The 27,992-nt window shown below is 44.6% G+C and overlaps 1 protein-coding gene across 1 annotated transcript; it reads left to right on the forward strand.

Moving 5' to 3' along the window:
- Positions 1–2,528: 2,528 nt before the first annotated feature.
- On the forward strand, positions 2,529–27,524 carry LOC112257302 (chondroitin sulfate proteoglycan 4). The gene is made up of 17 exons (XM_024430793.2): positions 2,529–2,726; positions 4,429–4,592; positions 7,794–8,043; positions 8,152–8,580; positions 8,836–10,144; positions 10,279–11,374; positions 11,480–11,737; positions 11,905–12,144; positions 12,428–12,681; positions 12,962–13,184; positions 13,339–13,515; positions 17,834–18,032; positions 21,844–21,975; positions 23,247–23,422; positions 23,585–23,768; positions 24,015–24,508; positions 24,683–27,524. The coding sequence occupies exons 1-17, from the start codon at positions 2,642–2,644 to the stop codon at positions 26,330–26,332; spliced, it is 7,320 nt and encodes a 2,439-aa protein (XP_024286561.2). The 5' UTR covers positions 2,529–2,641; the 3' UTR covers positions 26,333–27,524.
- Positions 27,525–27,992: the final 468 nt, after the last annotated feature.

Here is a 27,992-nt window from a genome sequence, read left to right on the forward strand (position 1 = left end):
TCAAACATTGCATTGCAACAAAGTACAGTCTCGACGGTCTATAGAGACAGAAAGATGGGCAATCTTAAACAACTTGGATCTGTTTTCAATAACTTTGTTTTCCCTTGCTCCTCCAAGTTGTGTAATCCTACATGTTTAAAGGCCTCTCATGCCATCACACATTATTTGTGGTATCTCTAGAATGCAGCCTGTCTGTATGTGGAAAAACCCCAGACTGATTGATTCTGTGGTACAGTAGGTATTATTTCTGGCCTTAGCTCAGCTGAGCAGCCAGGGGTGTTTTATGCAACAATCCGCTAGCCTACGCGATCAGCCACAAATAGTCTCTGCTATAGGCCCTTATACTGTACACAACCCATATTTACATGGACATTTGTATTGCATCGATCTGGAGAGGCTTTAGTCCCGGTTGTTAGATTATTAACGATCATTCATCCCTTCACACACCCACGAATAGAGCTATTGCAGTGTATCAGAGTTTTAGTTCAGGTCGTTGTGTAGGTTAACTTTCCCTTTTCATAAAGCCACTTGACTACATCCCTCTCAATACAGTATATCTTTATCTATTTCAATGGAAATCCTTTCATTCTTCCTGTCACATTACAGCTCTCAGCCAGCCAAATGACATAACTGCATAAATCTCCATGTTTATTTTCAACTTTACCAACGGTTCCCTCTCTCGTGCCATAACTAGCTGTGTAATGGCCACATGGTCTGTAACTGTCAGACACTGGGCTCTCTCTCTATCAAAGGATACAGCTGAGGCCAGTGTTGCTGTGCTCAATTTGAACAATCACAGACATTCATGTTAACTGAATCAGTCAACGGTGGTGTTGGTCTAAACTCCTGTGCAGTGACCTGTTTTTGCTGTTCTCTCTCTCTCTCTCTCTCTGCTGCTTGTTTTGGATTTTTTATTTTATTTGGGTCACGACAAGTTAAAATGACACTGTTTCATAAGCATATTATGATATAAACATGTGTATCTAAATCTCTATAAGAGATCATATGGGACTAACTGATTATTTATATTTTCTTCAAAGATCTATTGTTGCTTCGCAGATATCAAAAGGTTATTCAGTAATCATTACTAATAGTGAACATCTAAATATAATGTCCGTATTTCTCTGAAGGATTTTATAAATATAAAATACTTGCCTTCATTTTAAAATCCAAAGTGTTCCTCACTGCTGAAGAGGACTAGATATTGGATATTACAGAACCAACTTCCTATCCAAAACTTTGCATGATTGACTTAGGGTGTACAGAACGTCTCCCTTAGGACCATGGACGGCCATGGAGTTAGGGATTGAATAGCACTCTCTGATGGCCATGAGTGGAAATGTCAGAGTTTTGAGAATGTTCCTTGAACTACATGGAGTGTACAAAATATTAAGAACACCTTCTCAGTTGGTCAGGGCATGGATTACAAGGTGTCGAAAGTGTTCCACAGGGATGCTGGCCCATGTTGACTCCAATGCTTCCCACAATTGTGTTGGCTGGATGTCCTTTGAGTGGTGGACCATTCTTGATACACATTGGAAACTGTTGAGTGTGAAAAACCCATCACCGTTGCAGTTCTTGACACACTCAAACCGGTGCGCCTGGCACCTACAATACCCCATTTCAAAGGCACTTAAATCTTTCGTCTTTCCCATTCACTCTCTGAATGGCACACATACACAATCCGCCTCAATTGTCTCAAAGCTTCACAATCCTTCTTTAACATGTCTCCTCCCCTTCACCTACACTGGTTGAAGTGGATTGGTGACAACAATAATGGATGATAGCTTTCACCTGGATTCACCTGGTCAGTCTGTCATGGAAAGAGGACTGAATGTTTTGTACATTCAGTATAGAGTACATTACTGCTTTTTGCTATAATAATACTCATGTTTAAGAGAGGCCAAAGAAACTTATTGTACAACATACAGTATATGATATACTATTAACAAACTATTTTATTTCTTTCATCTTTAGTAGGGGAGAGTCCCGTTGAGACCAAGTCTCTTTTTACAAGGGAGCCTTTCATTACTAAGCATAAATGAATAAGTCAACACATGTAACATGTAGGTAAACGCACAATGTGTTTGAAGTTTCACATTCGTTTTCTAAGAAAAATTGTATTTGGAGAAAAGGTTAGGTTTATAGGTTTATTTGGTAAAAATATGTCGATGTATCATAGCTGCAGGCCTACATTTGCCATTAGGCGAACTGACAGGGCGGGGCCATAGTTCACGTCCCTCCTCTGACGTTATTTTGCGTGATATCGTGATGGATGCACAGGTACACTGGAAACTGGTTTTCACTCGTTACCACAGCCACAAAGTCAAAACTGTCTTTATCGTAAAGATTAATGATTTTTCTGTTGCTTTTTTTGATTTTAGTTTTAGGTTAGGGTTAGGCATAAGGTTAGCAGTGTGGTAAAGGTTAGGTTTAAAATTATATTTTAGAACCATACATTGAAGAAATAGGCGGGGTTTGTGACTTTGTGACTGTGGTAATTAAGGACGACCCTGCACACTGGACTTTACACTCAAAGTTGGGAATAAGGGGGGTGAATGGCGGTACAGCCAGTAAAAACAATGGCATTTAAAAAGGTCCCAGATTTCTCTCTAAACGGAAAGTAATGAAAGAGTAAACTATGGAGACCGTCCTAATGTTATTAAACGAGTTGTTTCTCATCAAGCTTCTTCTTATGTTTCTCTCCAGCGGACAAGTGTTGGGAGGTAAAGTACAGAAAACCTGTGTAATTCTTTGTCCATATGAAAACTTCCTCTTGAATTTTTCATGAGAATAATACATTATGGTATGATAATATAATTAGCATCTATCTATTTAAATGTTGACTCATTTGTATTGTGCAATCTAGGCCAACTAGTCTACTGTATATGTGATTTTCTTTTATTGACTTGCAGATTGACTTGCATTCAAGGATTTTGACGTTTAGATAAAATCACATTTATCTGTTCGATTATAATAATACATTGCATGAAGCATTATTGTTATGTTGTCGTTATAAGAACAGAAGAAGGTGGCAGATTTATAATTCAAAGTGATGCAGTGTTATAGCAGGCAGATTAATATTAATCCAATTAGTTAAGGATCTATAAACGCGATAAGACCTCGTAGGAGGACACTGCCAGTGACACGATAACATAGGCTGCTACTATGTATTTGGAGCAGAAGTCTCCTGACAGTATGTCTTTTTCTATAGCTATTTGCGAATATATATATAAACTAGCATTACAGTTTTATTACATTGTTATAACCACATAATTAAATATAATATTACATTGAATCGCTATGGTTCTACCATCTGATGCTTTTTCCATGGCTGACCAGATTTAGGTTTATAGTGTAAGTGAGTTGGAACTATCCAATATAGTGTTTCCCCAAATTGGCCTAGTCTATTCAATGATAATGGGTTGCTTTGTGAGATGTCAACTGTGATTCTGCCAATGATGCAACTAACTACTGAAAGAACAGCAGTCCTGACGTAGTAGACGACATGTTTTAGGTCAGCATTTGGAAAGTTGCACTGCCTGACCTCATGCACTATTATAATGGCACCTTGCCACTTATGTTTTTCTCCTCACACTATTCAGTCTGGAATAATCAGATAAATACTAACTGACACCATTAGTTTGGCCTCACCTGACCCTTTTACTCTGGGAATCATAGGTCATTCACAAATATTCTCTACACACTCACTTTCCTTCCATGGGTATTTTGGTTCTTCCATCAATTGGGCCACTGCTCCAGATATTCTGAATCTGAATGATGTCCCGACAGCAGCACAATCTGCCTATTTTTCCAGTTAGAACAATGCTCAGGGCATGAGAGTTTACATGAATTGAATTCAGATACAGCCAGTAAAGGTCACAGACACTTTGCAATAATAGCGAGCACTTAGTCCCTGTAGCAGGAAATCAATAAGTTAAATGGGATGCTGCCAAAGTGAAGACCTAATTTTGCTGCCTCAATAGGCTAAATGATTGTTGTTAGCATTCCCATGTGCTTTAAGAAAGGGAAAATCCAACAGGGACAAAGTTAGTGTGTTAGTGTTTTATGCAAGTTAACAAAGGCTGAATATCTACATTATAATGCTGAATATCTACAAATAATCTACATTATTTGTTGTTGGGTTCTCTAAAAAGAAAATGAGTGAGGAAGATTAGGCCTAATGCGTTGTTTTGCAGCATGAAAAATAGGCTGCCCTTTGGCACCACTGGAATAGAATGGGTGGGGTGCAACCCACTATGATATAGAACTGCACATACAGAATTTATCTTCAGTGTATGGAAATAAACCCTGCAGAATACAGCAACAGGCTGTGACATGATTAGCACCTAGCTGAACCAAATCCTATTATTCCTAAATCTGATGACATCATATAGAATGATTTTTCAATCTGCTGTTTGTACACAGCCTCATTCTACGGGGATGGATATGTCCAGCTGAGGACTGTGGAGTTGTCCAGCCGAACGTCGCTCCATGTGCGCTTCCGCACCTCAAGTCACAGTGGACTACTTTTCATGGCTGCCGGGGAGACAGACTTCCTCCTGCTAGAGCTGCACTCTGGTCGCCTGCAGGTGAGAACACACCTTACAGATAAACAGACATGCTGTAGCTCAGAGATTGCAGGTGAGAACACACCTTACAGATAAACAGACATGCTGTAGCTCAGAGATTGCAGGTGAGAACACACCTTACAGATAAACGGACATGCTGTAGCTCAGAGATCCTGAGAACACACCTTACAGATAAACAGACATGCTGTAGCTCTGCAGGTGAGAACACACCTTACAGATAAACCATGCTGTAGCTCAGTGAGAGAACACACCTTACAGATAAACGGACATGCTGTAGCTCAGAGATTGCAGGTGAGAACACACCTTACAGATAAACAGACATGCTGTAGCTCAGAGATTGCAGGTGAGAACACACCTTACAGATAAACAGACATGCCGTAGCTTAGATTTGCATATTACTTCATAGGCTCAAAGCAATGCTCCCGGGTGGCGCAGTGGTCTAAGGCACAGCATGTCAGTGCTAGAGGCATCACTGCAAACACCCTGGTTTGAATCCAGGCTGTATCACAACCGGCTGTGATTGGGAATCGCATAGAGCGGCGCACAATTGGCCCAACGTTGTCCTGGTTTTAATTAACTGACTTGCCTAGTTAAATGAAAGTTAAATAAAAAAAATGCTCACCTTACACACTACACTCTTAGAAAAAAAGTGCTATCTAGAACCTGAAAGGTTCCTGGTAGAACCCTTTTGGGTTCTGTGTAGAACCCTTTCCACAGAGGGCTCTACAGGTGGCCTAGCAGGAACGTCTGCCGTTCTGCCCTTGAGCAAGGCAGTTAACCCCCAGCAACAACTGCTCCCCATGCGCCGATGACTTCGATTAAGGCGACCCCCGTACATCTCTGATTCAGAGGGGTTGGGTTAAACGTGGAAGACATATTTCGGTTGAATGCATTCAGTTGTGCAAATGACTAGGTATCCCTTTCCCCAAAAGGGTTTTATCTGGAATCTAAAAGGGGACAGTCAAAGAACCCCTTTTGTGGAACCCTACTTTCTAAGAGTGTATCTACTGTCCAGACTACATTCTAAAGAGATCAGAAAATACTGTCACACCTCCCGAGTGGTGCAGTGGTCTAAGGCACTGCAACGATACTACAGACCAAGGCTGTCCCACAACCGACCCAGCGTCGTCCGGGTTAGGGGAAGGTTTGGCTGGTGGGACTTTACTTGGCTCACCGTGCTCTAGCAACTCCTTGTGGCGGGCCGGGTGCCTGCGGGGTGACCCCAATTGCCAGTTGAACAGAGTTTCCTCCGACACATTGGTGTGGTTGGCTTCCGGGTTAAGCTGGCGAGTGTTAAGGAGTGCGGTTAGGCAGGTCATGTTTCGGAGGACGCATGACTTCACCTCCGCCTCTCCTGAGCCCGTTGGGGTAAAATACCCCCCCAAATTGTTTTTTAAATACTGTCACTGTAGAGATGACTCCAACAACATCAGTTCTGACCACTGTGATTACGTATAACTTAGTACTGCTCTTAGCACTTCTACTTTGGAGCACAGACAAGCCACAACAATAATTTTCTCTAGATTACAGATTGTGGACACCCCTTCAAATTACTATTTCAGCCACACCTGTTGTTGACAGGTGTATAAAACCGAGCACCAAGCCATGCAATCTTCATAGACAAACATTGGGAATAGAATTGCCTTACTGAAGTGGCACCGTCATAGCATTTCTGCCCTGCTAGAGCTGCCCCAGTCAACTGGAAGTGCTGTTATTGTGAAGTGAAAGCGTCTAGGAGCAACAACGGCTTAGCCGCGAAGTGGTAGGCCACACAAGCTCACAGAACAGGACCACCGAGTGCTGAAGTGCACCGCGCTTAAAATCGTCTGTCCTCTGTTGCAACACTCACTACCGAGTTCCAAACTGCCTCTGGAAGCAACGTCAGCATAAGAACTGTTCGTTGGGAGCTCCATGAAATGGGTTTCCATAGCCGAACAGCTTCTAAAATCACCATGTGTAATGCCAAGCGTCAGCTGGAGTGGTTTAAAGCTCGTCGCCATTGGACTCTGGAGCAGTGGAAACGCGTTATCTAGAGTGAATCAGAGGAATAATGGTCTGGGGCTGTTTTTTCATGGTTTGGGCATGGCCCCTTAGTTCCAGTGAAGGGATCAGTGTGGAATAACTTGACTGGCCTGCACAGAGCCCTGACCTCAACCCCATCGGAGACCTTTGGGATGAATTGGAGTGCCGACTACAAGCCAGGCCCAACATCAGTGCCTGACCTCACTAATGCTCTTGTGGCTGAATGGAAGCCAGTCCCCGCAGCAATGTTCCAACATCTAGTGGAAAGTCTTCCCAGAAGAGTGGAAGCTTTTATAGCAGCAAAGGAGGGACTAACTCCATATTAATGCCAATGATTTTGGAATTAAATGTTTGACCAGCAGGTGTCCACATACTTCTAGCCATGTAGTGTATATAGGCAGTTATTATCCTCAGAATGGCCAAAGGTTAAACCCAGAGGAAGGCTATGTTCCTATTGCTTTCATAGAAAAAAACCCACCGTGAGTTTAAGGATTTACCACAGTCCCTGACAAGTTCGTTCATGAATCTTTCTGGAAGAGACCACAGTCGGTTAAATGTTAGTATCTGCTGCAGCATGTAAGGTTATAGTTGATGTGTGGCTGTAAATGTGGTGGAATGGATTCAACCTGGCATCCTGCTTGTGAATGACCTCTACTTATGCTATGTCAGACAGAAATATGCGGAGGAGAACAACCTTGATGTGCTACTTTCCTGAACCCTTCTGTTGTTTGATGATTTTTGTAACAAATCTGTAATGTTCTTACAAAATAACCACCAATTAGTCTTTTGTTAATTAAAAAAAACATTTATTGATACCTTCATCTCTCATTTACCCTCCTTCATCTCTCCTTAATCTTTCCTTCATCTCTCCTTCATCTCTCCTTTATCACACCTTCATCTCTCCTTTATCCCTCCTTCATCTCTCCTTTATCCCTCCTTCATCTCTCCTTTATCCCTCCTTCATCTCTCCTTCATCTCTCCTTTATCGCATCTTCATCTCTCATTGATCCCTCCTTCATATCTCCTTTATCCCTCCTTCATCTCTCCTTTATCCTTCCTTCATCTCTCCTTCATCCCTCCTTTATCACACCTTCATCTCTCATTGATCCCTCCTTCATATCTCCTTTATCCCTCCTTCATCTCTCCTTCATCTCTCCTTTATTATTCTTTCTTTCTCAGGTTCAGTTGGATTTGGGATCAGGTGAGCGTACCCTCCGCTCTGAGAAGGGGGTTCATCTGAACGACTTGGCCTGGCACTCTGTGGAGCTCCAACACGACCAGCACAACGTCACTCTGTCGGTGGACCGCCACTCTCACACCAGCGTCAGGATCCCCGGGCCAGACCTGGACCTCAGTGTCCATGATGGGTTGTTCGTTGGTGGGACGGTTGGCCTGGACAAACCCTACCTCCATAGTGACGATGCCACAGGTTGGGTTAGAAGAAAAATATTAGATTTACGTTATAATCAATGACGATAAAGTATTCTTCTTCTCTTCCTCCTGCTCCTCCTCCTCTTCCTCCTCCTCCTCCTCCTAGGCTTCCGCGGCTGTGTTGACGAGGTGCTCTTCAACCAGCACAACTTGCTGTCCAGCCTGCGGCCCTACTCGGGATATAAGAGTGTCCATGAGGTGTCTCTGGGCTGCAGTTCTCAGTTTTCTGCAGGCGAAGATGACCCCATCAGCTTCTTCAGTTCCAGGGCGTACATGTCCCTGCCCCCGTGGGACGTCCCTCAGGAGGGGGTGTTGGAGTGTGAGGTACATACCTCCTCCGAAGAGGGGATTGTCCTGTACAGCTCTGCCCACCAGAGTGACTTTATTGCCATGGAGATCCAAGAGGGGACTTTGGTGGTTGTCGTTGGTAACGGCGGGACTAGGACGGAGCTGCACTCCCTCACGTACGTCAACAACCAGAAATGGCACCGGGTGAAACTACACTTGCTTCCTCACAGCCTGCAGCTGACTGTAGGTAAGGACAACCTGTACGGAACACGATGGAAACAAGTAGTTTTGTGTTGTCATTGTTGATTTTAAATTCAGTGTATACACTTGTGTGACTGGAATTGTATTTTTTGAGTTGTCAAATTAGGGCTAGGGTTACTGAATAGTTACAGTACTGTAGTTGGAATGTTGTTGACAGTTTGTTGAACATCTACTGAACATCTAAAAAGCATCTATTTGAGACTATTCAAATAAAGTGATCCAATGAATTGTATCTTTCTAGGTGAGGAAATAGTCAACCACAGCCTAGGGGCTCATTCCAAGTCCTTGCAGCTCCGAGGCCCTCTCTACATGGGTGGTGTGGATGACAGATCACGTTTAGAAGCCAGGAAGGCTGGCCTACTGTCTTTCAATGGGAAGCGGCTGGCCGGTGGAGGATCCTTCAAAGGCTGTCTGAGAGACATTCGGGTCAATGCGCAGAGGATGGGGCTTCCACACGCTGTAGTCACCAAAGACATATCTGTCGGCTGTGAATTAGAGAAGCTTCCAGAAGCAATCACCACCCTGAGCCCCACGGCTGTCCTCTCTGTCACCTTGCCACTAGTCCACCATAATGGATCAGACAGGGACAGGAAGAGGCCGGGTCAGAACTTTCTGGTTCTGAAAGACTTAGTGGTTCCAGAAGGTGGGAGGGCTCTGTTAGAATCTAAGCACATCAAGGTGAACCTAGAGTTCCGGAAGCTTGGAATCCGTCAGTCTCAGATTATGTTCCGTATTGAAGAGCAGCCTGTGCATGGCCAGCTGAGGCTTGATGTGGATCATTCAGACCAAAACGAGGATTGGACCTTCAGCATGCTGGACCTGTGGCACGGTAGAGTGATCTACGTCCATGGAGGCTCAGAAGACCCTCAAGACTTCTTCATGTTCTCTGTCTTTACCAACAGCAAGAAGGAGATCCCTTTTTACCTCAAGGGAAACAAACTACACCGCTTCAACATCAGCGTCACTCCCGTCAATGACGCTCCCGAGCTCAGCCTCCCTGAGGGAAGTCTCTTCATCCTCCTGGAGAACTCCAAACGCCACCTTAACACGGATGTTCTCAGAGCCACCGACCTGGACAGCAACTCCACAGACCTAGTGTTCACCGTACTGGGGAACCATAATGCTGAAGCAGGCTTATTGGAGAAGCAGGACCACCCAGGGACGGCCATCACCACCTTCTCCCAACCCGACCTGGAGGAGGGGAAGGTCAGCTATGTGCACACGGGAGGGCTGGTGAGGAACTCCCGGATGGCTGTGAGGGTCAGTGATGGGGACAAGGTGAGCAACACAGTAGTACTAAGGATCATGGCTGTCCAGCTTGAGCACAAGGTGGCCAACAACACAGGGGTGGAGGTGGACCAGGGTGGGGCTGCTGTCATCAGCAGCCAACACCTGGCTATGCAGGTAAACGTTGTGAAGCAGGGCTTTGACATTCGCTATGACGTGGTGGAGGCACCTCGATATGGCGAGCTGCAGCGGCTGCACTCCAGCGGAGAGTGGAAGCCCACCTTTGTCTTCTCACAGAAGCTTCTGGAGAAAGAGCGCATCAGGTACCTAGCTGTGTTGTTTGATCTGTGTTTGTGTGCAATTGTCCATTGTTTTAACACCACGAGTTTAAGGAAATATTTACATTTTATTAAATAATTTAATGGACAATAAATATTTTATTTTCGATTCTATTCAGGTACCTCAACACCTTCCAGGAGATCAGGACAAGCAATGTCACAGATCAGTTCAAATGCAGGGTCAGTGTGGGCTCAGCAGTGACTGATGAGCTGGTTTTCCACATCACGGTGCGGTGGATCCACTTCAAGGTTACCAGGAGTAAGACGGAGGTCAGCGGTGTGAGGAAAGTCCTTAGCAACGAGGAGCTCCGTGTTGTCTCCAAGGGCATGAAGCTCCATGACAGTGAACTTCACTTCAGAATGCTATCCCTGCCAAAGAAAGGACAGCTCGTGTTCAAAGACAAAGTCTTAATGAAAAACTCAACATTTAGCCAGAAGAATATATCTGACCACATGGTGAAATATGAGGTTACTGGTAGGCCTCATGAGGACACAAGGGACTCGTTTCGTTTCCAGGTGGTCTCCAAACACGCACATTCAGGGGGTTACGACTTCAGAATCAACATCAAGGCAGATGTTCATAGCCTGATCCTAACAAACAAAGGACTGTCCATCCTGGAAGGAGAAAGCAAGGTAATCACCAAGGATTTGCTGTTTGCTGAAACAGTCGGGGTCAAAGCAGCACTTTATACACTCACCAGCAGTCCTAAACATGGCAAGTTAAAGAGGATCAATCTCTCTAATTCTACGTCTATTAATGATAACATCACGGCTTTCACCAATCAGGACATCGTAGAGGACCGCATCATGTATGTGCACGATGGCAGTGAAACCATGGAAGACGCGTTCACTTTCCACACCACCGTCGCCAAACACACCAATGCACACAATCACAAACGCACACACTCCAAAAAAGAAAACACTCACACCATTGATGACATCTTCAACATCTCGATTGCCCTTGTCAATGACGAGAAACCGGTCCGCGTTGTCGACAAAGTTTTCCATGTGGCCAGGGGCAGGCAGCGGTTGCTGACGTTAGACGACCTGCGCTACCACGACGCTGACTCAGACTTTGATGACAGTCAGCTGGTCTACACTAGACGGGGAATCCCCATGGGCGACCTGGTCCTAGTAAACGACACAGGCCACAAGTTGTACCAGTTCAGCCAGGAGGACCTGCAGCAGAGGAGGGTGCTGTTCATCCACAGGGGGGTCAGTATGGAGTGTAATCAGTCACTTTTATTACACACAAAATACACACACAGTTTTAAATATTGCTTTGTTACAATTACGAATATTAAAGATTTCACTCCATAGGTCAGCTTTGGACGCTTCGTCCTATTCGTGTCAGATGGGAAACACTACACATCCACACTGTTGGAGGTCATTGCCCAGGACCCCTACATCCAGGTGGAGAACAACACAGGCCTGCTGGTCCAGAAAGGACTTGTGGCCATCTTGGGTTCGGCCAACTTCAGTGTGTTTACAAACCTGGATGTCCGAGACGATGAGGAGGTGGTCTGCCAGGTCTTCCTCCCGCCGAGACACGGGCATCTGTTCCACAACAACGTGAAGGTAAAATCATTGAAATAGCACCAGCATTGTATTGTTTGTAATGTGCATGTTGTGTATTGTGATGTTGTTCATTTAATTTGACCTAGGGCATCAATAAAAGTTCAATTCAATTCAAAGGCAGACCGGTTTAGTATTATTCAATTCAATTGATTCAATTCAATTTGAAGGTGGATCGTTTCACTCAGCATGATCTGAAGGTGGGCAGCGTTCAGTATCACCATGATGACAGCATGAACCTGGCTGACTCCTTCAACTTCACGGTGAGCGTTAAAGAGGTGCGTCTGGACGCCAGCGTTGGGGTGAGAGTGTACCTGGAGAGCCACCAGCAGCCCCCCACTGTACTCTACAACCACATTGTAGTGGTGGAGGAGGGCAAGTCTGTCAAGATAAACAGAGGAGACCTGGAGGTGAGATGCTACATTGAAGTTCCTTATTACAGGGCAGTTTTTCTGTTAAGAAGTTAAGAACCATGGGCTATCGTCACAAGTTTTAGTTGTAAGGGACACAAGAACAGATCCCATTAACTTAACTGGGGTGTTTTATGCTTAGGAATAATACTATAATGAATTTACAAACATAGACACATTTACACATTACTTTTTTGTCTTGTAAAACACCACACTTCTCAAATACCACCAAATAGTCTAATCTCATGTCATGTCACATCTTTCATCTCACCTCTGTTTTCAGGTGATCCATAAGGACAGCCTCCCCTCTGAGATAGTGTACAAGGTGAAGACGGCTCCATCCCACGGGTTCCTCCGTAGGTCAACCCAGGGAGAGGACAATCCCTACCAGGGTACTAGAGAGGAGACCATCCACTCCTTCTCCCAGGAGGATGTCAACATGGGACACATCCAGTACCTCCAGGTGGATTCAGACCAGACCCACGACTCCTTCCTTCTGGACGCCTCCAACGGCATCACAGTGGTCCATGACATCAGGTAAGTAGATGATAGGCTGACCAGAAGTTCATGACACCAGGTAGGTAGATGACAGGCTGATCAGAGGTTCATGACATCAGGTAGGTAGATGTCAGGCAGAACAGAAGCGGGGAGGTTGCTTGTTCAAACCAAAAATGTGAATTACTCTCCATCCAGGCACCATGCACCGCGGCTGACACTGTGCCTCGATGTGTGTGTGTGTGTTGGGTAAAAGGCAGAAGATTAGTTTCCATTCTAACCAAATGGACAATAAGCATCTCATTCTATTCTATTCTGTCAGGGTCTCCGTGGACATCATCCCAATCCACATCCCTCTCAATGTCTTCAACGTGACCTTGGAAGAAGGGTCATCCACGGCCCTGACCAAGGAGGTCCTACAGGTCACCAACAGACACTTCTCTCAGGTTGACTTCTTCTATCATGTATCTGAGCCGCCAAGCCATGGTCATATTGAACACGCACGCATTCCTGGACTCTCTATTCCCTTCTTCACACGCAAACAGGTTAGTAAAAGGTCCAAGGTCATCTATGTTTTTATCTTCTTTAGGTGGAACATCTTCTACCAGTAGGGTTTTAAAAAGAGTGTCTATACTGTGCAGATGGAATTATACTGGACAGATAGATTTCCTAACCTCCGGGTCATTTCTGTGATTTCAGGTGGATTCAGGGCACATTTATTATGTCCACGATGGAAGTGATACACTGTCAGATAACTTCACCATTATCGCCAACGACACAGACACCAGAAAGCACAGCCAGCCCTGCATGGTGTTCGTCCATGTGACGCCTGTCAATGATGAGGCCCCAGTCATCACAGCCAACAGGATTCTAAGGGTGAGTTGTTGTGTGTATATAACACAATAATACTGTAGTAACAGATATGTGTAATAACAGAGATGGTAGGAACTTGAGAAACTGGCAAAAAAAGTCATGTCAGTGTGTTTTAGCCTCATGATTTTGAGGAACAGGGTTTATAAGAAAATTATGTAATTGGCTCAATTTTGGGAGTGGTTAGGAAACTGTGTCACTGGTTGTTTGGCAACATCCGGTACATTTGAACCTCTGTCATGAAAAATAATTTAGCAAAGGCTTAGAGTTGAGAGTTTGCCACAACTTTGATCAAATAGTTGGAATTCCTGAGCTGTCCCTCTTGACCTGTTGTTGCTGGATTTGAGTCCAATTGAGTTATTTTGCTGTTCAAATGTATGAGCCACAATGTAACATTTACATCATTGTGACTTCAAATATAATAGTGTAGCATTGTTCCAAGACAATCCATTTTTTTGGTTCCAAGTTAAGAATCTGGTATTTTGAACATTCAGTCTATAAGAGTGCACAGATTTCCTCTTCTGGTATTTTTGATGTACCTTCATCTGTCCACCAGGACATCACTCTCAGTGGTGGGATCAGACACCAACCAACCGTCATGACATACTGTAGGTCAGTGGTTCCCAATTAGGGGTACTTGGCCTATCCACAGGGGGTACTTGAGAAGACTCATGAGACCATAGGCCTACTGTTATAATACACATGAGGGGGTACTTAAAACCCTTAAGGTCGATGTGCCCGTGGAAATCTAAATAGCGTAATATAAAAATCCCCATAAAAATCTGTCAATTTACACTAGAGATGTATGTTTTTTTTGCATTAGATCCACTTCCGCATCTGCAGTGCAAGGTGAGAGAGCTAGAGCGGTGTTTATCAGACCATGACACATCCAGAAAATCGGTCTTCTCACAAAATCGTCTGTAGCGTCCGAATGGTTTGGCCTAGAAACTATCATGTTTTGCTCTACGACCCACACAAGCGTCTTGGGACTCGTCTGAAGTCGGTACAGCCGATCTGCCAACTTCTGTCGGTAGTTTCCGAACAGTTGGGGCTACACACAAATATGACCCGTCTGTGGAAAGGTGAGACTCTCTGAACACGTACATGTTTTGCTCTATTATGTCCACAGGCTTCACAAGACTTGTCTGAAGGTCCCCCGGTACCAGTTGAAAAGATTTATGGAAGTACAGTACCAGTCAAAAGTTTGGACACACCTACTCATTCAAGGGTTTTTCTTTATTTAGACTATTTTCTACATTGTAGAATAATTAATCATTAACACATGTGGAATAATGTAGTAACCAAAAAGGTGTTAAACAAATCAAAATATATTTTATATTTGAGGTTTTTCAAAGTTGGCACCCTTTGCCTTGATGACAGCTTTGCACACACTTGGCATTCGCTCAACCAGCTTCATGAGGAATGCTTTTCCAACAATCTTGAAAGGAGTTCCGACATATGCTGAGCACTTGTTGGCTGCTTTTCCTTTACTCTGCAGTCCAACTCATCCCAAACCATTTCAATTGGGTTAAGGTCGGGTGATTGTGGAGGCCAGGTAATCTGATGCAGCTCTCCATCACTCTCCTTCTTGGTCAAATAGCCCTTACACAGCCTGGAGGTGTGTTGGGTCTTTGTCCTGTTGAAAAACAAATGATAGCACAAACCAGATGGGATGGCGTATCACTGCAGAATGCAGTGGAAACCATGCTGGTTAAGTATGCCTTGAATTCTAAATAAATCACAGACAGTGTCACCAGCAAAGCACCCCCACACCATCACACCTCCTCCTCCATGCTTCACGGTGGGAACCACACATATGGAGATCATCCGTTCACCTACTCTGCATCTCACAAAGACACAGCAGTTGGAACCAAAAATATTACATTTGGACTCATCAGACCAAAGGACAGATTTCCACCGGTCAAATGTCCATTGCTCGTGTTTCTTGGCCCATGCAAGGCTCTTCTTCTTATTGGTGTCCTTTAGTAGTGGTTTCTATGCAGCAATTCGACCATGAAGGCCTGATTCACGTAGTCTCCTCTGAACAGTTGATGTTGAGATGTGTCCGTTACATAAACTCTGTGAAGCATTTATTTGGGCTGCAATTTCTGAGGCTGGTAACTAATGAACTTATCCTTTGCAGCAGAGGTAACTCTGGGTCTTCCTTTCTTGATGGTTTTTGTGACTGCACTTGAAAAAACTTTAAAAGTTCTTGTTTCCAGACTGACTTACCTTCATGTCTTAAAGTAATGATGGACTTTCATTTCTCTTTGCTTATTTGAGCTGTTCTTGTCAGAATACGGACTTGGTCTTTTGCCAAATAGGGCTATCTTCTGCATACCACCCCTACTGATTGGCTCAAAAGCATTAACCTCTCTTGGGTAGGGGGCAGTATTTTCACCTCTGGATGAAAAGTGTGCCCAAGGTAAACTGCCTGTTCCTAAGGCAGAAGCTAGGATATGAATATAGTTGGTAGTTTTGGATAGAAAACACTGAAGTTTCTAAAACTGTTAAAATTAGTCTGTGAGTATAACAGACCTCATATCGCAAGGCGAAAACCTGAGAAAAATCTAACCAGGAAGTGGGAAATCTTTTTGTAGTTTTTCAAGTGATTTTTCAAGCTTCCACTGGATGTCAACAGTCTTTAGAAAGTTGTTTCAGGCTTCTATTGTGAAAGGGGAGAGAATAAGACCACTCACAGTAAGTGGCTCAGCTGAAAGCCATGAGTTGTTTATCGCGCGCGGCCGTGAGCGCAAGCTCCATTCCCTTTCCTTTCTAATGACAACGGAATTGTCCGGTTGGAATATCATTGAAGATTTACGATAAAAAAATCCTAAAGGTTGATTATATACATCGTTTGACATGTTTCCACAAACTTTAATGGAACATTTTTGACTTTTCGTCTGGACTTAGTGCCCGCGCTTTGTGCATTTGGATTACGCGAACAAAAAGGAGGTGTATTTGGACATAAATATGTATGGCTTGTTTTGGTGGCTGTACTCAGATTATCGCATGATATGCTTTCGCCGTAAAGCTTTTTTGAAATCTGACAGTCGCATTAAGGAGAAGTTTATCTTTAATCCTATGTATAACACTTGTATCTTTATGATGAGTATTTCTGTAAATTGATGTGGCTCTCTGCAAAATCACCGGATGTTTTGGAGGCAAAGCATTACTGAACATAACCCGACAATGTAAACTGAGATTTTTGGATAAATATGAACTTTATCGAACAAAACATACATGTATTGTGTAACATGAAGTCCTATGAGTGCCTATGAGTGATGAAGATCATCAAAGGTTAGTGATTAATTTTATCTTTATTTTGGCTTTTTGTGACGCCTCTCTTTGGCTGGAAAATGGCTGTATGTATTTTTGTGACTAGGCGCTGACCTAACATAATCACTTGGTATGCTTTCGCCGTAAAGCCTTTTTGAAATCGGACACTGTATAATAGTTGTATGTTTGAGGAATTTTAATTATGAGATTTCTGTTGTTTGAATTTGGCGCCCTGCAATTTCACTGGATGTTGGTCAGGTGGGACGCTACCGTGCCACGTAGCCTAGAGAGTTAAGAAGGAAAGAAATTCCACAAATTAACTTTTAACCAGGCACACCTGTTAATATAAATGCATTCCAGGTGACTACCTCATGACGCTGGTTGAGAGTGTTCAAAGCTGTCATCAAGGCAAAGGGTGGCCACTTTGAAGAATCTCAAATCTAAAATATATTTTTGATTTGTTTAACACTTTTTTGGTTACTACATGATTCCATATGTGTTATTTCATAGTTTTGATGTCTTCACTATTATTCTACAATGTAGAAAATAGTAAAAAAAAGAAAAACCCTTGAATGAGTACGTAGGTGTGTCCAAACTTTTGACTGGTACTGTATATATGGAGACAGTTTAGCGCCAAAAATAAGGGGTTAAATACATGTAAAAAAATAAATATATACAAATGTTTCCTGATCTTTCTTATATCTCTCAGATATAAGAGAGACATTTCAGAACAAACATCCTTTAGATTTTTTGGGTACAAATTTTTCATCAAATTATTATTATTATTTTTATTCTTCAAGGGGTCTTACAATTCAAAATCAAATAGCAAAAATATCCTTGGTATGACCTTGGTGGTATAGTAACCAATAAAGGTTGGGAACCACTGCTGTAGGTTGCGGTACAATACGATGGTAGAATATTCATAGAATTTCCATGTTTGACAGAAATCTTTTCAATTCTCAATCGGTTTCTTTCTGCTTGTTTTGCTTGTCCTCTTCTCTACCTGTAACTGTCCTCTTCTCTACTGTCCTCTTCCCCTTTACAGGTATGGGTGAACTCAGTCACAGAGATCAGTGTAGATGACCTGAGTGCTGAGGACAGTGACTCTCCACCGGAGGACCTAGAGTTCATCGTGACCCCGCCTAGTAACGGTCACCTGGCCCTGAAGAGCGCCCCCTCCAGACACATCCTCAACTTCACCCAGACACACACCCTCCACGGACAGCTGGTGTTTGTCCACAGTGGTGAGACTATGAATACTGGATAGTAGATATCAATAGGAGGTAGCTGCTCTTACAGAATAGAAGGTTAGTAGCACTGAAGGATGCCATCAAAATGCTGGAGATGCAAGTGGACAATATACGACATGCAAGTTAGACATAAAATCAAATCAAATCAAATCTTATTTGTCACATACACATGGTTAGCAGATGTTAATGCGAGTGTAGTGAAATGCTTGTGCTTCTAGTTCCGACAGTGCAGTAATAACCAACAAGTAATCTAACTAACAATTCCAAAACTACTGTCTTATACACAGTGTAAGGGGATAAAGAATATGTACATAAGGATATATGAATGAGTGATGGTACAGAGCAGCATAGGCAAGATACAGTAGATGGTATCGAGTACAGTATATACATATGAGATGAGTATGTAAACAAAGTGGCATAGTTAAAGTGGCTAGTGATACATGTATTACATAAGGATGCAGTCGATGATAGAGTACAGTATATACGTATGCATATGAGATGAATAATGTAGGGTAAGTAACATTATCTAAGGTAGCATTGTTTAAAGTGGCTAGTGATATATTTACATCATTTCCCATCAATTCCCATTATTAAAGTGGCTGGAGTTGAGTCAGTGTCAGTGTCAGTGTGTTGGCAGCAGCCACTCAATGTTAGTGGTGGCTGTTTAACAGTCTGATGGCCTTGAGATAGAAGCTGTTTTTCAGTCTCTCGGTCCCAGCTTTGATGCACCTGTACTGACCTCGCCTTCTGGATGATAGCGGGGTGAACAGGCAGTGGCTCAGGTGGTTGATGTCCTTGATGATCTTTATGGCCTTCCTGTAACATCGGGAGGTGTAGGTGTCCTGGAGGGCAGGTAGTTTGACCCCGGTGATGCGTTGTGCAGACCTCACTACCCTCTGGAGAGCCTTACGGTTGAGGGCGGAGCAGTTGCCGTACCAGGCGGTGATACAGCCCGCCAGGATGCTCTCGATTGTGCATCTGTAGAAGTTTGTGAGTGCTTTTGGTGACAAGCCGAATTTCTTCAGCCTCCTGAGGTTGAAGAGGCACTGCTGCGCCTTCTTCACGATGCTGTCTGTGTGAGTGGACCAATTCAGTTTGTCTGTGATGTGTATGCCGAGGAACTTAAAACTTGCTACCCTCTCCACTACTGTTCCATCGATGTGGATAGGGGGGTGTTCCCTCTGCTGTTTCCTGAAGTCCACAATCATCTCCTTAGTTTTGTTGACGTTGAGTGTGACACCACACTCCGAGGGCCCTCACTTCCTCCCTGTAGGCCGTCTCGTCGTTATTGGTAATCAAGCCTACTACTGTTGTGTCGTCCGCAAACTTGATGATTGAGTTGGAGGCGTGCGTGGCCACGCAGTCGTGGGTGAACAGGGAGTACAGGAGAGGGCTCAGAACGCACCCTTGTGGGGCCCCAGTGTTGAGGATCAGCGGGGAGGAGATGTTGTTGCCTACCCTCACCACCTGGGGGCGGCCCGTCAGGAAGTCCAGTACCCAGTTGCACAGGGCGGGGTCGAGACCCAGGGTCTCGAGCTTGATGACGAGCTTGGAGGGTACTATGGTGTTGAATGCCGAGCTGTAGTCGATGAACAGCATTCTCACATAGGTATTCCTCTTGTCCAGATGGGTTTGGGCAGTGTGCAGTGTGGTTGAGATTGCATCGTCTGTGGACCTATTTGGGCGGTAAGCAAATTGGAGTGGGTCTAGGGTGTCAGGTAGGGTGGAGGTGATATGGTCCTTGACTAGTCTCTCAAAGCACTTCATGATGACGGAAGTGAGTGCTACGGGCGGTAGTCGTTTAGCTCAGTTACCTTAGCTTTCTTGGGAACAGGAACAATGGTGGCCCTCTTGAAGCATGTGGGAACAGCAGACTGGTATAGGGATTGATTGAATATGTCCGTAAACACACCGGCCAGCTGGTCTGCGCATGCTCTGAGGGCGCGGCTGGGGATGCCGTCTGGGCCTGCAGCCTTGCGAGGGTTAACACGTTTAAATGTCTTACTCACCTCGGCTGCAGTGAAGGAGAGACCGCATGTTTTCGTTGCAGGCCGTGTCAGTGGCACTGTATTGTCCTCAAAGCGGGCAAAAAGTTATTTAGTCTGCCTGGGAGCAAGACATCCTGGTCCGTGACTGGGCTGGATTTCTTCCTGTAGTCCGTGATTGACTGTAGACCCTGCCACATGCCTCTTGTGTCTGAGCCGTTGAATTGAGATTCTACTTTGTCTCTGTACTGACGCTTAGCTTGTTTGATAGCCTTGCGGAGGGAATAGCTGCACTGTTTGTATTCGGTCATGTTACCAGACACCTTGCCCTGATTAAAAGCAGTGGTTCGCGCTTTCAGTTTCACGCGAATGCTGCCATCAATCCACGGTTTCTGGTTAGGGAATGTTTTAATCGTTGCTATGGGAATGACATCTTCAACGCATGTTCTAATGAACTCGCACACCGAATCAGTGTATTCGTCAATATTGTTATCTGACGCAATACGAAACATCTCCCAGTCCACGTGATGGAAGCAGTCTTGGAGTGTGGAGTCAGCTTGGTCGGACCAGCGTTGGACAGACCTCAGCGTGGGAGCCTCTTGTTTTAGTTTCTGTCTGTAGGCAGGGATCAACAAAATGGAGTCATGGTCAGCTTTTCCGAAAGGGGGGCGGGGCAGGGCCTTATATGCGTCGCGGAAGTTAGAGTAACAATGATCCAAGGTCTTTCCACCCCTGGTTGCGCAATCGATATGCTGATAAAATTTAGGGAGTCTTGTTTTCAGATTAGCCTTGTTAAAATCCCCAGCTACAATGAATGCAGCCTCCGGATAAATGGTTTCCAGTTTGCAGAGAGTTAAATAAAGTTCGTTCAGAGCCATCGATGTGTCTGCTTGGGGGGATATATACGGCTGTGATTATAATCGAAGAGAATTCTCTTGGTAGATAATGCGGTCTACATTTGATTGTGAGGAATTCTAAATCAGGTGAACAGAAGGATTTGAGTTCCTGTATGTTTCTTTCATCACACCATGTCACATTAGCCATAAGGCATACGTCCCCGCCCCTCTTCTTACCAGAAAGATGTTTGTCTCTGTCGGCGCGATGCGTGGAGAAACCCGTTGGCTGCACCGCCTCGGATAGCGTCTCTCCAGTGAGCCAATGTTACAGTCTCTGATGTCCCTCTGGAATGCTACCCTTGCTCGGATTTCATCAACCTTGTTGTCAAGAGACTGGACATTGGCAAGAAGAATGCTAGGGAGTGGTGCACGGTGTGCCCGTCTCCGGAGTCTGACCAGAAGACCGCCTCGTTTCCCTCTTTTTCGGAGTCGTTTTTTTGGGTCGCTGCATGGAATCCACTCCGTTGTCCTGTTTGTAAGGCAGAACACAGGATCCGCGTCGCGAAAAACATATTCTTGGTCGTACTGATGGTGAGTTGACGCTGATCTTATATTCAGTAGTTCTTCTCGACTGTATGTAATGAAACCTAAGATGACCTGGGGTACTAATGTAAGAAATAACACGTAAAAAAACAAAAAACTACATAGTTTCCTAGGAACGCGAAGCGAGGCGGCCATCTCTGTCGGCGCCGGAGGTGTGTCATATCCCTGTTCTGGGGCTTTATCATATCCCTGTTCTGGGGCTTTATCATATCCCTGTTCTGGGGCTTTATCATATCCCTGTTCTGGGGGTTTATCATATCCCTGTTCTGGGGGTTTATCATATCCCTGTTCTGGGGGTTTATAAGGGTTATAACCACAGACATATGTACAGTAGTATATCTAACGACCAGAAGCATTAAGACAGACTTTTGTTCCTTGCAGGTGCCTTGTCAGGAGGTTTCCACTTCCAGGTCAATGATGGGGTGAACTTTGCCCCCCGACAGATCTTCAGCACCACGGCACGCTCCCTGGTCCTCAGCCTGGAGCGGAACCACGCCCTCACAGTGTTCCCAGGTAACAGTAACTAGATACACTGAGTATAAGAACACTGGTCCAAATCTGCAACACAGCTGGGTTTTTCACACTCAAAAGTTTCCTATGTGCATAAAAAATGGTCCACCATCCTGTGCAACGCTTTCAAACACCTTGTAGAGTCTACGCCCTGACGAATTGAGGATGAGGGCAAAAAGGGGGAGGGGGAGGGGATGCAACTCAATATTAGGAAGGTGTTCCTAATGTTTGGTATACTCAGTGTATATAGACTTTCAACTAAGCCCTCACAGTGTTCCCAGGTAACAGTAACTAGATATATAGAACATGAACCAGTTATGCTGTTCCCAGGTAACGTAACAGGAAATATAACTATAGCCACCCCCTACACCATAATCAGAATAAAGGGTATTGTCCTAAAGAGGAAAATCTTGGTACAGTTCACAAAGTGAATATATAAAACATATAGAACACCCCCCTCCCCCATCGCCGCCGCCACCTGCATTAGCCTCATTGTCTAGCCTGGTCCCAGATCCGTCTGTGCTGTCTTGCCAACCCTTTTGGTGTTTCGCATGACAATGACCATAGGAGTTGTCAAGGCAGTACAAACAGATCTGGAACCAGGCTAGTAAACCCCTAGTCTTTCTGCTGCAGTATAAAGTAATTCTCAGCCTGTACTGAATCAGATGATCATGGTGCCAGCTGCCAGTCTGTAAATCAGATGATCATGGTGCCAGCTGCCAGCTTTTACCAGCTGGTTATGTGGTAGGTTGCTAAGTAACTTAATCATACTTAACTTACCAGCCATTATGCCTCCTGGCCAGAGGCCTGGTTTATCAAGATCATAGGATAACGGAGGTGGCATAGTCTTACATTATACAGAAAGGTGATTCAATCACCCTTGAGACCATGCTACCAGTACGGTATCTTCCAAGATAATGTTGTCTAGAGAGCTGCATGTAACACCCCACCTGAAAAAAACATGCAATAGCTACTTAGACTGCCTGTCTCTGTCCTGGTTATGTTTGTAATACTGCAATGTCCTTGTAGTTACAACAGACAATGAAGTTTGTACAACATGTCACTCATGTCGTTTATAGTTACAGCAGAAGTTTGTACAACATGTCTTTCCCCAGACAAAGACGTCCGATCATCGGTGTACAATTTTTTGGGGTAAAGTAGTGCAGAAGGTACGTTTGTTTAGCTACTGGAAAGAGGTGTCCAGAGAATCTGGTCACGCAGCTACTCTGCAGGTTTTATCCCTACTAAACACGGTCCTGTTTTTTTCTCTGCAGGCTCTGTGAATACCATCTCTCAGAATAACCTTCTGGTGGTAACCAACGACAACGGTGACATGGGAGGGAACCACTCCATCCTTTACAATGTTACCAGTCCTCCAAAGCTGGGGAGACTGGTCAGAAAACAGACAGACAACTCTACTGCAGAGATCTCCTCCTTCACACAAGACATGGTAATGCAATATCACTTCTTAGAGACACAGTTTTATTTATGTTTGGCACAGTTATGTTTACTTTAGAAGACACATTTTAAGAGTGTCTTTGCAACAATAACTTGGATTTTGAAGTTAAAATATCCCTATCTTTCTTGTATCTCTGTTGTCCTGTTATTTTAGGTGAATGAGGGTTTGATTAGTTATGACCAAACCCATCCTGAATCGTTGGGATGGATGACTACAGACTCCTTCACTTTCACAGTGTCTTCGTCCCCTGTCTCTCTGCAACCTCAAGTCTTCAGCATCCATATCTCCTATGAGCATGCTCCTGCAGAGCGCAACACCATCCTCACTGCTAACACTGGTGGGTCAGTTAGTCTGTGTTGCTGTTAGACAGACAGACAGACAGACAGACAGACGAAGGCTCTACTGGACTCTTGACAGTAGTATTCCCAGCTAACCTACCCTGCAGAATACAATCACTGGTCCAAAACCTCAAGTTAAACTTTTGAATTTATTTATTCTTATTTGCAATGACAATCCTGATATTTATGAATGTTCAATAAAAGCGGTTTGTTTATGTGTGTATGTTGTTCTTCTCTGTTACCAGGTGCTGTTGTGACTGAAGGTGGCAGAGTGGTGATTGACAAGATGCAGCTGGATTCCTCTAACCTGCTGGGCAAGCTGTTGGAACCCCAGCGACGTTCCTACGAGGTCTGGTACCACGTCACCTCTCTACCCCAGCATGGCATAATCACAGTGGGAGAACGCAACCTGACCAGCGCCAAACCCAACTTCTCCCAGTTCATCCTGGATAAGCTTGGAATCACATACCAGCACGACGACTCCGAGACGACCCAGGACTTCTTCACCTTTGAGGTTTGGCTGAACCGTAAGGGCCAGCCTCCCCAGAGACCCTCAGAGCCCAGCCTGATAGTAACAGAGTCTTTTGACCTCACAGTGACCCCTGTCAATGACCAGCCGCCCCTGCTCCGGACCAAGGCCCCCAGTCTGAGGCTGGTGCAGGGGGATACTGTGGTCATCAGCCCTGAGAACCTCCTGGTGGAAGACCTGGACACCCCTCCAGAAGAGATCCATTACAAGGTCTTCTTCATGTCATCTTTTACCGTCCTTTACAGGGCTCACAACCCCTTATCGTTTACACCTTACTTGTTGTTGTCATTTTTACAGTAATTCTGTTTTCCCTCCTTACTTTTTTCTGTGAGTTGTTGAGACACGTCTGTGAAATACATTTACGTTTTATTTGATTTGATTTAGGTGATCAGCAAACCCAACAATGGCTTCCTGTCTCTAGGAGAACAGCTGAATGAGACAGTGTCTGCCTTCTCCCAGGCGGACATCAACCATGCTAGAGTCCACTTCGTCCAGGACGGAGAACCCTCTTCAGGAGTGTTCTACTTCAGTGTGACTGATGGGTTCCACCGGCCGCTATACAAGCTCTTCAACCTGGAGGTCACTGCAGCAACCGTCTCCATGGTGAACAACACAGGATTGAGGCTGGTACAGGGTCAGACAACCGCTACATTGACAACAGAACACCTGGCTGCAGAGACCAATGGGAGACACAGTGTGACGATTCACTATAGAGTGACCACACCACCACACCACGGCAGTCTCCTCATGTCCGACCTGCCAGTCAGTGAGTTTAACCAAGAGGACCTTCACTCATGCAGACTGTCCTATCACATGACGGACCTCACCTCCTCCTCAGACAGCTTTGAGTTCATAGTCTCGACACCGGAGAGCAACATGACCGCTCAGATGTTCAATGTCACGGTCCGACCGCTCATCCATTTCAGCGAGCGTGTCCTGATCCCGAGTGGCATCGCCGTGAAACTGAGGAAGGTCTATCTGGACGCCACAGACCTCGCCACACTCAGCGGCAGTGACCCTGTCTTCCACATCCTGTCCCCGCCCAAACACGGCAAGCTGGTCAAGGTGACCTTTGACCTATCGAACGGCGCCAATCACTCGGTGGAGTCGTTTACCTTCCGGGACGTGGTGCAGGGCAGGGTGGCCTTACAGGAGACCCTGGTACAACAAAGACACAGCAACAACATTGCCGATCAATCAACATCTTTACTGTCCCAACTAGGGACTGCCGACAACAACACAACAGAGATCCATGTGTCCATGCTCAATGACTCCTTTTCATTCCTTCTGAGGGCGGATAATGTTCAGCCGGCTGTAGGAGAGTTTTTATTCACCATCGTGCCATACGAAGAGAGTTTGAACCACACGACCAGGTCACCTGGGCGCAATCAAACCACAGGCGGCAGAGGGACTACAATCCACTCTGCAACCCACCCTCACACCACAAACCACAAGACCCACATCAAGACCCTACAGAAGCAGTTCAAAGCCCGTCACCACTGGGGGAACCAGACCCACGGAGGTCACCCCATGATCCCCACCGTCCCTGGAAACACCCATAGGAAACACAACATCCATGGCCCCCACAGAATCACCCCAGTTCGGGGAGAGTCCCTGCCCCGGCCGGCCTCCGACCCCCTGCTGCTCATCCTGCCCTTCCTGGCATGCCTGCTGCTCATCGTCATCCTGGTGGTCCTGATCCTGGTGCTGCGCCACCGCAGGGAGAAGAGGGCCTTATCCAGAGGGCTCATCCAGGAGCTGGCGGCTGCACCTGGAGATGGAGGCCCAGAGGGGAGCCCCTACCTGGGCAGACCGGAGAGGAGCATTGCGGTCCCCTCAGTGGTGGTGACTCCGCTGCTGGGCCCTAATAGTTGCCCCGGTACTCCGGTCCTCAATGTGCTGCGTAGGGGAACGCTGGCTCCACGTGACCCTTGTCTGCTGCTCTGGGCGGTAGATGCTGTTCCTGATATGGTACAGGCCCAGCAATGTCAACACCCCGAGCCCACTCTGAGAGACAACCAGTACTGGGTGTAATTGATCCACAGCTCATACCCCTACATTGAAACAGAGATACTAACTAAACTTTATACTATTGAGTAACTATTGAGTACCCCCACACCTACTCTGAGAGACAACCAGTACTACATCTGATTGAACCCATACATACCCTGAAACACAGAGACTTGGTTTAACCTTGCACCCAATATACTGTAACTATTGACTACTGATGTTTGCAATGTTGGTGCTGTTTGCTGGTTTCATTGTGAACTTGATTTTGGGTCCTTATATAGAAAGTTCTTAATTTGTTCTACAATTCACCCTGTTACAATGTTTTATTTGTGGCAGCTTACTATTTTACTTTGGTTTTATTGGGATTTTATATTTTATACGTTATTTGACCAATTAGTTCTGCGAAAAGATGTTTCATTCTAACTTTTCACAATGGCTTCAAAAACCTGTCAGTTTTTTTCAGACCAGTAAACTGTTTATTTTTTTAGTGTAGTTGGATAATTCAATTACAGTATTTATGCTTCCTGTTTTATAAAATATGTATGTTTCAGTTTGCGGTTACACTATGTAGTTTACATTAATCTGACTAACGTAGCAATGTACTGTACATACACATCTGCTTGTAGCTTGAAACAGGAACTGAGACTACATTAGATCTGTTTTCAAGAAGGTGCCTTTAGTTTGAATGCAGTCAGTCAGTCATGATGTTGTAATGGTCACAATGTCTTCTAGTCTGGTTAGGAACAATAGACCAAATACTTGACTAACACACTTTTTTTGTTGTAAATAATTATACTGAAATGCATGTCTTCACTCATTATCCAGTATTTTATAACCATATGATAACTTGAACACACACCTGTTCATCACGCATGTCATGCCTGATTCAGTGTTTCCATTGGCTAGTAAATATGCAGCCCACTATTTCTATAAAAAGACTTGACACACTCTTTGTTTATAAATAATGCATGTCTTCATCCAGTCTTTTTGTAACCAAATGATAACTTTATCATGCCTGTGCTTCAGTGTTTTAAATGTCTGAAAACAAAGTACTATACTGTACATGTAAATAAATACAGTACGCAGTCAAATATTTCTATGGTAATAAAGATGAGCTATAATGAGAACACATACTACACCAGTCGATGTGTGCTCCTCTTTGCTGCAGCCTGCAGTAAACACGTCTGTATTTTTCAAATAAAATATTTGTGTTATATATAGGTTGTGTACAGGGCTATGAAAACATATTTGTTCCCTTTCTGATTGTCTCTACTTTTGCATATTTGTTGATACGGATTGTTCTTCAACCAAAACCTAATATTAGATAAAGGGAACCTGAGTGAACAAATAACAGAACAGTGACATACTTATTTAATTGATTTCATAAACAAAGTTATGCAACACCCAGTGCCCCTGTATGAAAAAGTAATTGCCCCCTTAAACTCAATAACTGGTTGTGCCACTTTTAGCTGCAGTGGCTCCAACCAAACACTTCCTGTAGTTGTTGATCAGTCTCTCACAATGTTGGCCCACTCTTCCATGCAGAACTGATTTAACTCAGTGACATTTGTGTGTTTTCAAGCATGAACTGCTTTTTTCAAGTCCTGCCACAACATCTCAATTGGGATTAGGTCTGGACTTTGACTAGGCCATTCCAAAACTTCAAATGTGTTGCTTTTTAACC

This window comes from Oncorhynchus tshawytscha, linkage group LG09 (assembly GCF_018296145.1).
Source record: "Oncorhynchus tshawytscha isolate Ot180627B linkage group LG09, Otsh_v2.0, whole genome shotgun sequence".
Lineage (NCBI taxonomy): Eukaryota > Metazoa > Chordata > Actinopteri > Salmoniformes > Salmonidae > Oncorhynchus > Oncorhynchus tshawytscha.